A 13,538-nucleotide genomic window follows, 5' to 3' on the forward strand; every position below is an offset into this window, starting at 1 on the left:
CCTTCCTGTCTGTTTTACTTATTGATCTTCAACAAAAAAACACAAAGACCCACACTTATTCGGTCTACCAACCAACCTCTACAACATTTATTCATTTCATATCATCAGTCCTCAATAATCATAATATCATAAATAAATAGAGCTAAACACAGCAAGAAATGATATACATTCATTTATATAAATTAGGTAATCTTATTATATATATTTTATATATTCAAGATGACTGTACAGTACATGTGAAAAGGAAACAAAAATGTTTACATTCAAACAATTTAACTAATTATCAGTGTAATATACACTAAGGACAACTTTCCAGCGGCAGCACTGGAAAACGTGGCTTTGTGAATTCACTTCATTCAGGATCCAGGTCACACGTTACTCAAATCCTCCATTGTTCTGGAGCTGATGCTTTGTTTCCTGGGGGAGACATGACAACACGTCAGGACAAAGTAGGAAAACATTGCTACTGTAATGGATTGTTTTAGTAGTAATACTTCTTCCACAGGGTGACCAGATGTCCCGCTTTGCGCGGGACTGCACAGCATTTTCACGACTTGTGGTGCGTCCCGCAAATTGAGACGATATTTCATTTTGATTGGCTAAAACGCTTTTCTAATCAGATTTATCCAATGGCTGTTGACAAAGCAGGGAAGGCTATCATCACGGGGGTGTGTTTGCTGTCAATCAAACTGTAACACACGGCGGGTGCTGGTCAAGTGTTAACCAATGAGAGTAACTCACTCACACACACCCCCCGCGGCCCCGCCAATCAACAACAACGAAAGCAGGCGACGCAGCAGGATATGGAAAATGGAGGAAACTGAAACTACAGCTAAGAAGAAAAGAAGATGCACATACAACAAAGACTGGGAAGACACTTACCCGTGGGTGAAGCCTGTGCAGGGCGACTCTCAGAGAGTTTTTTGCAATCTTAGCAAGAGTAATTTTTCAATTTCACATGGCGGTGAATACGACGTCAAAACAAGACACCGAGAATACGATTATCACAAGAAACGTGTCGCTCAAAAAGAGACATCCCACTCTATGGAGACATTCCCACTCAAACCAAAAAATAATGGCCACTCAGACAAGGTAACAGCAGCAGAAATAACCAGTGTTTACCATACAGTGCAACACTCCCAATCATACAGGTCAAATGACTGTGGTAACAAGCTAGCGCAGACCATTTTTCCAGACTCTGAGATAGTAAAGAAAATGTCACGTGGTCGTACAAAAGCAGCGTCCATAATAACAGATGTTCTTGCCCCTGCCTCTGTGGAGAGTTGTTTGACAGAGTTAAAGACATCAGTGGTTCTAGGTGACAAAATAGCCCACACACTGTGGGGGGGCCCACCTGTTGTTGCTGTGATGGACAAGACTGAAAGCTATTTTATTTAATGTATTATTATGTTTTTGTTCCCTCCTGGCCAGTTTTGATTTGTACTTGCCTACTTTTACAGGCAATACACTAGTTGAATTTAGAAGATGCATTTCTAAACACTTGAAGTGAATAATGCCTACTGCCTTGGTTAGCTTTAGTTTACTTTTCTTTATTAAGATACTAATTTGTTACTGCGCATTGACGGGGGGGGAGACATTTGATTTGTTGTGACCTGGTCACCCACCACCGATCAATAGTAAATGTGAATAGCATAATAGCACAGCTAAACATGCTAGCTTATAAAAACATTGTTCCCTGGTTCATATAAGGAAAGAACATTTATCATAACATATATAGTATGCCTTTATGTAGAAATCCTCCTTATTCAATTTGTAACATAAAACAGAAGAGCTGACTAGTCATGGAGGACTCAGTAAATCACTATAAAGAAAGAATCTAAATGCATCCAGCAGCGTATGAGATATCCAGACTCTCAATTGGTCAAGCTCCCACTCCTACAATTCCCAAAATGCAACTCAATGCTGTGTTTTAAATCATATACTTTATATGTTTACATTGACTATGTACTGCAGCTGCCCTTCCAAAGTACATACTGTTGCATGTAGTATGCATACTATGAGGACAAACTATTCAGTCATAACATTGCTCTGAACTTTGACCTTGCTCATATTTCCACTGCAAAGGATTATGGGTCAGAATAGGCATGCTGGCCTACATACGGCAAAATGGATGCAGTAGGACATCCTGGTATTTCGGCATACTGCATATGACATACTGTGTATTTGGACATAATAGATATTTCTCTAGCATACTAAATACAATAGTAGAATGGGTATTGGACTTCCCCGTTTTTTTGAAGGCTTTAAAAATGTAATTCTCCAACCTATGACAGAATGTTTTAGGGAAAATAAGCTGCTTCACAGCTCCCTCCACTTCTACAGGAGGTATTATACAACCGTTTTTACAGACTGAACTTGTGACTCGTAAACTGAAATGCATGAGTTACATTGACGGTGTGCACTTTTAAAGACTGAATGGTCTAAGTTTTTTGGATGCTCTTCTAAATGTCTGCTCACCGTAGCTCATCCAGGCAGAGTCTGTTCCTGAGTCGCACGTCTTCACTGATGGGATACAGCAGCAGGATCAATAACCCCGTCACGATGAAGGCCACAGGGGCGGCACCGATTAGCAGCTTCAGGGTGTACACTACAGGAGCAGGCTGCTTGCAAGCACCCGTGTCATACCCTGCAAATCTACACACACACACACACACACACACACACACACACACACACACACACACACACACACACACACACACACACACACACACACACACACACACACACACACACACACACACACACACACACACACGCACACACACACAGAGATCCAATTAAAACAGGTTACAGGAAATCGACATCCAATTCTGACGCTGCAATGCTGCAAATGAGCAAACTCATACATCAGCTCTAAGGATTAGTGCATTTCTGCCGGTACCATGACAAATGTGTAAATTAATGGTGCATGTGATAAGATGCAGACCCACTCCAGACAGAGGGTGGACACTCCCAGGGAGATTCCAGCAGCGAACTTGGTGAAGAATACGTAGAAGGAGTAGAAGATGGCTTCATGGCCTTTACAGTAGGGGTTGGCCAGTCTGAAGTCATCCACCACATCTGGCAGCATAGACCTGAAAAGTACACCAGAGTTGAATTGACATCAATTGGTGCTATTAGATTTGGCAGGATTCCCTAAGCTTTTGTCTTTATTACTTAACATCGCTGTAAGATTTAGACATTTTTTAAGTCGTGTTATAACCTCCCTCACACTCTTAATTTAATTATTTAATACAAAGGGCAGCAGCTGATGTTGTGTCTACATATAGCTACATTACAGAGCTAATAACAAGATTAGATGATGAGCAGCAGGCGGTACCAGCAGCCTCGGGCCCACTGACAGGATAAACAAACGGCCCCTTCCAAAATAAACATGCCCCCAGGAGAGGCCCCTGTAATTTGGGGTTTTGAGGGAGGGGACGGGAGATGAGTGAGGAGCAGAGAGGGCCATAGAAACGGCTGGAAAACAAACAGACACGGAAAAGAATATTGCTTTACCTCTTGCGCTGTGTATTAGCTCTATGATGGTATGGGAGATTTATAGTGAACGCCGCCTCTAATTCATAAAAACGACGTCGCTCTCATGACCGTGACATGACCCAAGTGAACGGACGGGGCCCTCCAGACTTGCAGTCACCACTAACAGCAGGGTTGTGGTTTAACTAATGACACTTTGCATCAATTCAAAGGGAAGTATCTGTGCAGCACGACCACCTCACAGACAGAGTTATAGCAGCACTGCAGTTACAAAAACAATGTCAGGGGCTTAGTGGATTTTCATGACATAATCCCTATTCTAAGAATATAAATTAAGCTGTAGAATATTTTTTTTAATACTCAGGATGGCCTGTTTCTGAACTGCTAGGGGAAACTGTTGCACAAGAGAAGACGATTCATGTGATCTCAGGCTAGATCATTCAGAGCATGAAACGCTCTACAAACCCTTTTTTCAGAACGTATTTGGTGTTTTTTAAGGCTTGATCCTATATGTGATGTAAGAAGTGACATTTGTCTTGTAGAATATGGGGGGGAAGAGTTTCCCAAAATTGGAGGAAATGCATTAACTACACTGCAAACAAAAGTGACAAAAAAGTTATACTAAATGTTATTTAGAATATGTCAGCATTGAGATAACAGTATAGTAGTTTGTAATGTTTGTATTTGTTTTTTAATTATAATTTAATTTGACTTTGTCTCCATATGTGGTTTGTCTGTAAACTTTTAGACTTAATCATTTAAAGGGGCCGGAGGTTGAGGAAGTGACTTGAGTGTGGGTAGGATGTGGAAAGTAAATATTGGTGTTCATTATATTTATCGCCTGCTCTGGAAACATTTATGAAGGGATCTTTCAAAAACGACTAAGAAGTGACAAAAGAGGGATGATCTTCTTGAGTGAGGTATCATTTGATGTGCTCTGGAGTCTAACCATGGCAGCAGGAGCGAGGCCGCCACACTGAGTCCAGAGGAGACGGCCACGACGTAGGCCACCACAACGTTAGGGATGAAGACCAGCATCATGGTGAAGGGCATGATCCACTGGACAGAGAGAAACAAAAAGTCTTATGGATAAAGAGACCACATTCCCATCTTTGTCCACAGGGTGGCACAGGCAGTGTAATAGTCAGCGTTAAAACAAACCAAAATAAAAACAGTATACTCACAGTGATGCCGCAGAAAGCTGCCGTCTTTTTCCCAAACCTCTCCAGAAACCATTGCCACATCGGAACGCTTATCACTGCAGAAACCTGGGTAAACCAGCGCAAATGGATAATGAGTCACACATAGGAAGAAAATAGTTTTGATAGTGATTCAGTAAGTAAGAAAGGCATTGTCATGATGTTTATGTATGGGTAAAAGTGTGTGCAAATGTGCAAAATTGCTAGTTTCCCTTAACAGAATAACATGTATTATAGAAAATGTTAAAAAGTTGCTAAAGCTTAGGTCAAGGTCTAATTGGCCGTCACAGTGGTTCGTATCACAGTATATCTTTGGGTGTTTCTGGGTGAATCTCCACTCACCAGGATGGTCAGCACAATATTCTGGAAGTGATCCCTCAGGTCGGCGGCGTAAGTGCAGAAGAGCACGAAGTTGCTCTGTACCAGCTGCAGAAACCAGAGACCAAATGTTCAGATATTCAGACGTGTCTTGTCTACTCAGCACTGTCGCTGGAGTGCCAAATGAAGTGACTGGAGAAGACTGCTGACGGCATTTCGCAGTGATTTATTCCCACTCCGGGGCTCACATGGATGACAACTGACACCTCCACCGAGATGAGGGGGTGAAGATATACAGAAATAGATATGATGCAAAAGTTGGAAGAGTCTGCAATAATTGACACGGCCTAAACCCCAGGTGCCAAAACTAAAGCATGGGCTTACAAGTGACAGACAAACAGCGGGAATGTGCTGCTCTGCTTTCCCTCTGGAGAGACTTAAAACCTGCTTTAAACCAGGAGCTTTCAGTAAGTGCTCCTTTATATTGATCGAATCAACATCGAGCGCCAGCAATTCTCCCGCGTTGACAGGATCCAGCCAGGACTCCATTTACTGTAACGTTGAGTGTCTGAGATTAGATAAATGTGCTTTTACCTGAATGGCGACAGTGATGAAGAGGAAGGCAGCGGTCAGAGTGAGGTATGGCCCGTGTCTCATCACCAGGATGAAGCCCTCATGGAAGGGGACCTGCTTCTCTGTCCTCGGGGCGTACGGATCTGAAACAGTTACAACAGGAATTAGAATTATGATAGGCGTATCGAATAACATGCAGGATGAGAAAAGCGATGCGATGGCCAACTGGAGATCCTGGAACTGCCACTGCATTGCAGTACCTGTGCTGTTTATCAGTTTTAATAGAGATCAGAGGATCAGAGCTAACACTGGCAGATGTCCAAGTAGTTCAGTGACACTCACTGTGTGTGACAAGTACAAAAAGAGACGAGGAAAATGGAACAGTGAACACTGCTGTTACGTATTATGCATCTTACACAAGTCACCCAAAGGGATGCCCTCAGGTTACTCCAATTGTACTGATTGAAATTCAAAATGTATTACCAAATGTGAAGTAGCTCATTAGGGCTCATTATTAAGACTTATGTCTTTCTATATTCATATGTGGATTGTTATTGAATGAATCATTTGCTCATAAAATGAATAATTTCTTTTTAAAACAATAGTACTTAAAAAGAAAGTATGCTCCAAGAGCCTAAGGTGACATCTTCAGATTGAATTTCAGATTTAAGAGTCAAGATCATTGTGTTGATCCCTGGGGTGAAATTGGGGTAGGCTGCAGTTGCTTCCATGTTATAATAGAAACATATACAGTATATAAACAACATAGAGAAATGATAAGATACCTGAACAAAGAAATAAGTATATTACATACAAAAATAATATATAGGACACAATATATAACAGTAGATAAAAAAATAAACTATAATAATAATTATGCAGACAAATTTGATCATTTAAGATTACTGTAAGTGTGTTCAAATGTAAGAATAGTACAAATAAGAACGTGTACTTTACAAATAAATGAATGGAGTATTATTACCACAGTATTATTCAGATGGCTTGTTTTATTTAACCACATCCAAAACCAAAATATATTCAGTTCACTTTGTTGTAAAAAAGAAATTGCACTAACATGTCACTTTCGGTAAAGTGTGATTAGCTCATGTTTGATATTTAGCTTTTTAAATGATATATAAATGGGTATTTTAGCCCTTTTCTGTGCACTCCAATAATGTTGGGGGACTCTCAAGCGACATGGAGTTAAAAACACAGGTTTTTGGAACCACAGGACGACAGTTTAGACTCTTTGTGATATGTAAAACTAACAAGTGAAGATTGATGTGGTTGTTTTAGCATTATAGGAATTATAAGTCTCACCTTCTCTCTCTTTGACTCCCAGGAACATGACCAGGGTGCAGACCAGGAACACTCCTCCTATAACTCCAGCAGCTATCATGTATACCTCCTTCTGCAGAGACAAAGAACACACATGTAGCAACATCAATCCCCCTCCTCTCACACAGCCAGCACAATCCAGGCTATTCTGAGCCGTTCCTCAATCTTTAATTCATAATGTTCTCAAATGCCTTAAAAATTAAAGTGCTTTATTTCAACATGCTATACATTCATTCGAGACATTTTCGCAGAGGGTGTTTGGTTTTTACTCGATTGAGGGATACATTTATTTTGTTCATTTCAATGCGTGTGTGATTTATCTACTGTGACTTTGCGGCGTTGCTTTCCACTCTATGCACATTTCACTGTACAAACACAAGCATAAACAAGAGGAAACCTCAAGTACATCTGTATCCCAAAATACAGCCTTAACCGTTTAATGGCGTACCCCGACAGGAACTGCTGTGCTTTAAACAACCTCTTGTTTGTTTGCTATTTTTCCGTGCGGCTCAGCCCGGCGGTTCATTTATTATTTAAGCACATCAAACACTCCCTGTTTCCGAGGGCAGACCTAGTTTTCCTAGACGGTGTGCCACCCTCACCAGCAACCGCAGAGGAATTTAGCGGGTGGCTGAAGAGGGCTTGGCGTGGTGAGTGGGTCGCCCCGATCAGGTTCACCCAAAATCCATTGGAAAAGAACCATTTTGAAGCCCAAATAGCTGTGGCGCGACCAAAATCCAACGAAGGACAGTTTAGACTCTTTTTATCTTCCTAAATCTCCCATGATGGTTTCACAGTAGCAGTTTATTCACAGCTCTGCAAACTTGACATTATCCCTACAATTTCAAGCTAAACTACAGAAAAGATCAATATTTCCAACATATTGAAGAGCCTTGTTCCAAGTGTTGTGGATGGGATATAAATAGGCCTAATGACTTACAGACTGTGGAGACCCCTCGAAGTGGGGGCCACAGTTTGGAGCCTGATGTGAGGGAGGAACCCCCTTTGTGGTCGCGCGAGGGGAGCCGGCTCAGGATGTCGGGTTCACATATCAAACAGTGGCGTCTCCTTTCTATCCCATGGGTTACAACATGAGGCCATTTTCAGTGTAACCTGTAGACAGTCTGCAAATATGGAGCCAATTTCAAACAATCCCCCTTTTCATTCAGGCTGCTTTTTTCGACCCCGGGTTATTTAGCAAACTGCCTTGAGCACACACCGCAGCTCCGGGTTATAAAGGATCATGTTGATGACATGTCCGAGTTATTTTCAAAGCAACTCTGTGGCCTTCTTTGAGAACACCTGGGCTCCTAGTTTGGCTCATTGATATTTACCGAGTGTGACAGGTAGTCCTGGGAGCGCACATGTTTCTTCACGATCTCTGTCCCGCTGCTGTTGCCAAGGTAACCGGTAGTCATGTTGTAAGGCGGGCAGTGCTTCAGAGTGTGAGCGCTTGCTACAATCTGGCCCTGAATGGCAGCGCCCACGAGAGTCCCCAGCACCTCAAATGTCATTCCTGGTATGATTCAAGAAATATCCAATATTCAAAGTTATTCACAATATGCAAAAAAACTAAAATAGGCAAAGATTTCTAAGCATTGTAGCCCTAAACAATTTCTTTATATGTTAAATGAGCTTACGGTAAGCAGTGGCTGAGTCTCTTTCCTTCTGGTCTGTGCTCAGGAACATGGTTAGAGCAGAATAAGGCACGTGGAAGCACTGCAAAGAAGCAGAAAGACAGTCATTTCTCGGGTAGAAAACAAAATGAGTCAAGCACAGCAGCAGTCAAACAATTGCCGTCTCGGAGGGTGACAAATAATGATTTCTCAGGGTTTTTCTTTTTTCTTGGCCTAGATGCAGCGGTTCTATTTGATCCAGACCATAATATCTATTCAATGGATTGCATACAGACATTCATGGCTCTCCCATGATGAATCATAATGACATGGGTCTCCCAAAGCACTGTTATGAATTTGACATTTGAGGTTTTGAGTGAACTGTTTAAACAGCTTTTGAAAGGATTGCCATAAAAGTTAATGTTTCCTTCAGGATGAATTGTAATCACTTTGGTCGTTGCTTAACCTTTCATGTAGCGCAAAGATTTTAGAAGTGGGAAGCGGGCCTCCCCAGGGGGGGAACAGTTTAGCGAAGGCTCGGTGAATAGAAGTGAAAAAATATTATTACTTTGGAAGGAGATCACATCCCCCATGTGATCTGTGAACAGTTTTTCACTTTCCCAGAGACTTGAAATACAAAAATCCTTAGGACAGACCTTTTTTACATTTTGGTGAAGTCTGGTCAAAATCACGATCGCATAGGATTTCAGGAGTCAAGCTTAAATAAGCAAGTATACTTAAACCTCTCTAGTGCCATCTTTAGGTTCATTTGTCAATTAAGGAAATAGGAGAACAAATATGGTGAACTTGGTAAACATTAACCTCTAAAAATGAGCATTGTAATTAGCATTGTAGTTAGCATTGTAATTAGCATTGTAGTTAGCATTGTAATTAGCATTGTAATTAGCATTGTAATTGTGAGCGTGTTAGCATTCTCGGGTTCATTTAGCTTAGCCTCACAGAGCTGCCAACATGGCTTCCAGTCTTAGAATTGTTAGCGTATAAGATTTGACTTACAATCAAAAGGGAACACCCAAGATATGTTTAGATGTCTTTCATGTACTAGTGCCTGTGAAAATGCAAAGAACTGTGTAAATATATCAAAAGCAATCTCTGCATTTTCCAACATCGGCCAACCTCAGCTCTCTGTTTTCTTCGTCTTCCTCACCACCTCTGCCAGAGAATAGGCGAGCAAACCGAGTGAATGCTTCACTTTGTAATTTACACAAGGGCTCAGTCAGCACCGAGGAAGCCACGACGAAAATAAACGCGGCCCTGCAAGGATTTTCTCCAGCCACCGGTTCTATACAACATGTCATTTATGGGGCCTTTAGTGGACGCAAACATTTATAGAATCAGCGTGATTAACCGTGCACTACAGATGGAAGTGAGAACTAATACATCTGATGAAAGCCTATTATAGGAACATAAACATTGATAAGTTGCATGCTGACCTCTGTTTAAAGACTCTGAATGATAGCAGCTGGCCTCTTCCTGCTTGCTTCACACAAACACACATCCAGAGACAATGAAGGAAAGGCTAAAAGCGGTAACCAGCATTTAGCCAGCGTGAGGTTCCTGGCAGCATTGACCTTATACTTTTCAAGTAGTTAGAATGACATGCCATTACTGCTCGCCGCAGTGTGGCTGCAGCGGTCTACGCGCTCTGTGGCACATGTTATATGGGTTACCCCAGAGTAGAAATGGAGAGAGGAAGATGAATGGTCTGGCCCATTCTAACAAAAGACAGCCTAAATAACTACACTTCCCCCTTTGAGGTGAGGCATCTAAGAGCTCTGGGCTCTAATCTGCTGCGTGTCTCACAAATCAAAGTGAAAATCCCACCAGGAGCTGTCGGAGTCTGGCATGAGATGACTGTAATCGTCTCCACTTTGTTATTTTGCAGCATTTTATCTATATGTTATGGAATGTGTCTTGAGCTGCATCAATCAGAACAGCTTTTATCTCACTTGACGTCTCTCCTGCGTGTGAGGTCTTGCTGAGTTGTAGTAGCCTATATCTGAGTAACGGGATTCATAAAACATCAAATGTGCTTTTTAAAAGAGGATTTGCACTTACAGTGATGAGGGTTTGGTAGAGGCAGTAGAAGCAGAGGTACCAGAGGAACCTGCCAGTGATGAAAGGAGGAACGAACCAGAGGTAGAAGTAGGAGACGACCAGGAAGGGAGAGCATCCCACCATCCTAAAAGACACACACAAATATGCCATCAGGTTAGACTAAACATTGAATTGTGAACTTGATGTACTCATATCCCTTTTTTATACAGTTAGCTTAATTACACACCACATTTTTTTCAAGCAATTATGGTCCCAAGCTATCTCCTAACAGCCATCAACGCCATTTTTAAGCTGTGTGTTAAGCAGTGGTTGGGTTATGCAATTTCATATCAGCGCAGTGTCAAAATCAGGACATATTTCTGGCAGATTATAGTGAGGCTGAGCTGCCTGCTAAATGATTATGTTGTCATAAGTATGATAGGAATTGTTACAGGGAGGGACAGACAATACCACAGAAATGCAAACCCATTCAAAAATACACACACACAGATATGAATATGCACACGTAGCATGAAGCAATTCTGCTGTGTTGCTCTTTTCTAAGAGCTCGGACAATATGTGGGCCATGTATAATTCATAGGTAAACAACTGGTATGTGTCATTATGGTTAAAGGGAACAGCTGTGTGTTGGAAATGAAGCTTAGCGGGCGGATTACGTTCCATCAACAGTATGACTTATGTCCAAATACCAATATATCATCCGCCCTCTTCTTCTTCATGCTTTAAAGAGCAAATGGAGTGTGTTGGTCATGCAGCTATAAGTGTGTTGCCTGCAGCTATAAGTGTGTTGCCTGCAGCTATAATAAGAGCACATTGACAGGTAGAAAAAGGGAATTGATGGCATTTTGGTGACTGTGACAAAAACCTTGGGGGCTCTGACCTCTGCCCTGCTGAGCGCCAGCAGTAATAAACAGAGAAAGTGGGAGAAAGAGGCAGTGAGAGGCAGGGAATGGTCCTTTCTAGCATCGTCCAGTCCCAACCCCCCTACCTCACTCTCCTCCTGTTTGTTTGCTCAACAAAGGTGGCTGGACAACGCTGCTGCTGCAGTATTGACCGCTTGGTCATGGGTGCAATGAAAGGGCCCCGGGGTTGATGAATGGGACAGTGAGAATGTTCCTGCAAGATGACTGTGCTCACAGGAGAGGCAACATTGGCAGAAAACACACTCACATATTTTCTCACACATCAGGAATGCGTGAATGCGCATCCACACCTGTCCCAGTCATTTGTCTTAATTAAGGCGGGCTGATTGATAGGTAGCTGGCACACACTTCTTCTCTGCTCTCTGACGTGTGCAGAACACTTGCAGCATGGGAATTAGATGATGTGCAGTGAAACAGAGAGGATTTTAGAAAGAGGTCTGGTGGGTGTTTGTCAGATTTTACATTTTATTTTATTTTACTTTATACTTCTACTCCACTTAGGAATAATGATAAGACAAAACATTTCAAAATACCATTTAAAGTAGAGTATTAAACAGTGGTTTCTGATAATGTCACATACTTAAATGATAATGATATCAGTCCCAGGAATTGTTTAAACTCCCAATTAATTGAATAAGGCAGTTTGGTCAATGCCATAGTTATCATGACTGGACATTGTATATGTGCAAGCATTGCTGATAATGGTTTAATAATACTGTTATACTATTACTTCTGTTATTCTAATACAATTAAAATAAATTGTATTCTATTTTAAATTTGACCTAAGTATGTTTAGGTTTTTTTCACAGTAACTTTACTGTGCATAGGGATACTTCTTCCTTCGCCCATATACCCTCCCTGTAACCTTGTCTTTCTCTAGCAGAGACCATCTTCTATGAGGAAAACACATTATACTTGCCACTTGTGCATCATTACAGTCACAAAAGTATAAACATGGCAACACCCAAGAGTACATTTTTGGCAAAATAACTACTATATCTTAAAGAACTCTAAGATAGAAATCACGTTGGCTGTGGATGTGAACACCATGAGGGGGAAAAATACTTCCTGCAGGATGGGCAGAGGGGACTTTCCAAACAGGGTGAAAACTGTGGGAATGTCATGCAATCTCATCACAAATACTGATGAACACACATTTAAAAATACCCATATATACCGCACTGAGTATTCACATAGGCAGACTCACATAAGTAAGAACACACGCGCGTACGCACGCACGCACGCACGCACGCACGCACGCACGCACGCACACACACACACACACACACACACACACACACACACACACACACATACACACACACACACAGCTGATGCTGATTGAACAGCCATCAGCATCTGTCTGCTGGCTGGCCACAGTGGACTCTGGCTTAGATTGTGTGCAATCTATGGTTTATAATGCAGTAGGCATTAAATACTGAATGTGTAATCATAGTAAGTGTCACGCTAGTTTGTTCAAAAGACCTATACTGAACAACACGCATAGCCGCTTATAAAATCAGCCTCGCTAATGGTGATTTATGGGAAATGGTGGTAATACAGTAGCTTTACATAATCCACCAAGACAAATTGCAATGAAAGGATGGAGATAATGAGGAACATCTTGCAGACAAAGACAGCTGGTAATGTCCAAAAAGAAATGTCAACCAGCAGAACGTTAGCCTTATGATTAATCGAAGAATGCCAATGAACTTCCTTGTATTCTGTTGCCTGGCTTCAAAGGAAAGAGAAAAAAAGAGCCCACGCCCTTGGAGGATACAGTATTTAAAGAGTTTCCGGGAACAGTGTAATTAAAGCACAGAGAATATTTATTCAGCACAATCCTCAGGTGAGGGCTCTAGGAAGAGAATCATTTCAAATCTGTCAAAAAACTGGAGCACACAGTTTGTTTTTGTTTAGATTTTGCACAAACATTAGCCTGATGTACAGGCCATAATTATGTCTGAGAGAGTGGGAGCAGACCAAAACAA

At 41.6% G+C, this 13,538-nt stretch overlaps 1 protein-coding gene across 1 annotated transcript in view; it reads right to left on the minus strand.

The window, feature by feature from the left end:
- Positions 1-54: 54 nt before the first annotated feature.
- mfsd2b (MFSD2 lysolipid transporter B, sphingolipid) overlaps positions 55-13,538 on the minus strand; it is a 21,046-nt gene continuing 7,562 nt past the window's right edge. The window contains exons 6-16 of the mRNA XM_079643106.1: positions 10,625-10,748; positions 8,570-8,648; positions 8,264-8,445; positions 6,912-7,002; positions 5,613-5,734; positions 5,043-5,126; positions 4,686-4,769; positions 4,451-4,560; positions 2,955-3,098; positions 2,479-2,655; positions 55-417 (exon numbers count right to left, since the gene is read on the minus strand). Coding sequence (XP_079499232.1) covers positions 369-417; positions 2,479-2,655; positions 2,955-3,098; positions 4,451-4,560; positions 4,686-4,769; positions 5,043-5,126; positions 5,613-5,734; positions 6,912-7,002; positions 8,264-8,445; positions 8,570-8,648; positions 10,625-10,748 — 1,246 coding nt within the window. The 3' untranslated portion in view covers positions 55-368. The remainder of the gene's footprint in view (positions 418-2,478; positions 2,656-2,954; positions 3,099-4,450; positions 4,561-4,685; positions 4,770-5,042; positions 5,127-5,612; positions 5,735-6,911; positions 7,003-8,263; positions 8,446-8,569; positions 8,649-10,624; positions 10,749-13,538) is intronic.

This window comes from Notothenia rossii, assembly GCF_949606895.1.
Source record: "Notothenia rossii genome assembly, chromosome: 8".
Taxonomy (NCBI): domain Eukaryota; kingdom Metazoa; phylum Chordata; class Actinopteri; order Perciformes; family Nototheniidae; genus Notothenia; species Notothenia rossii.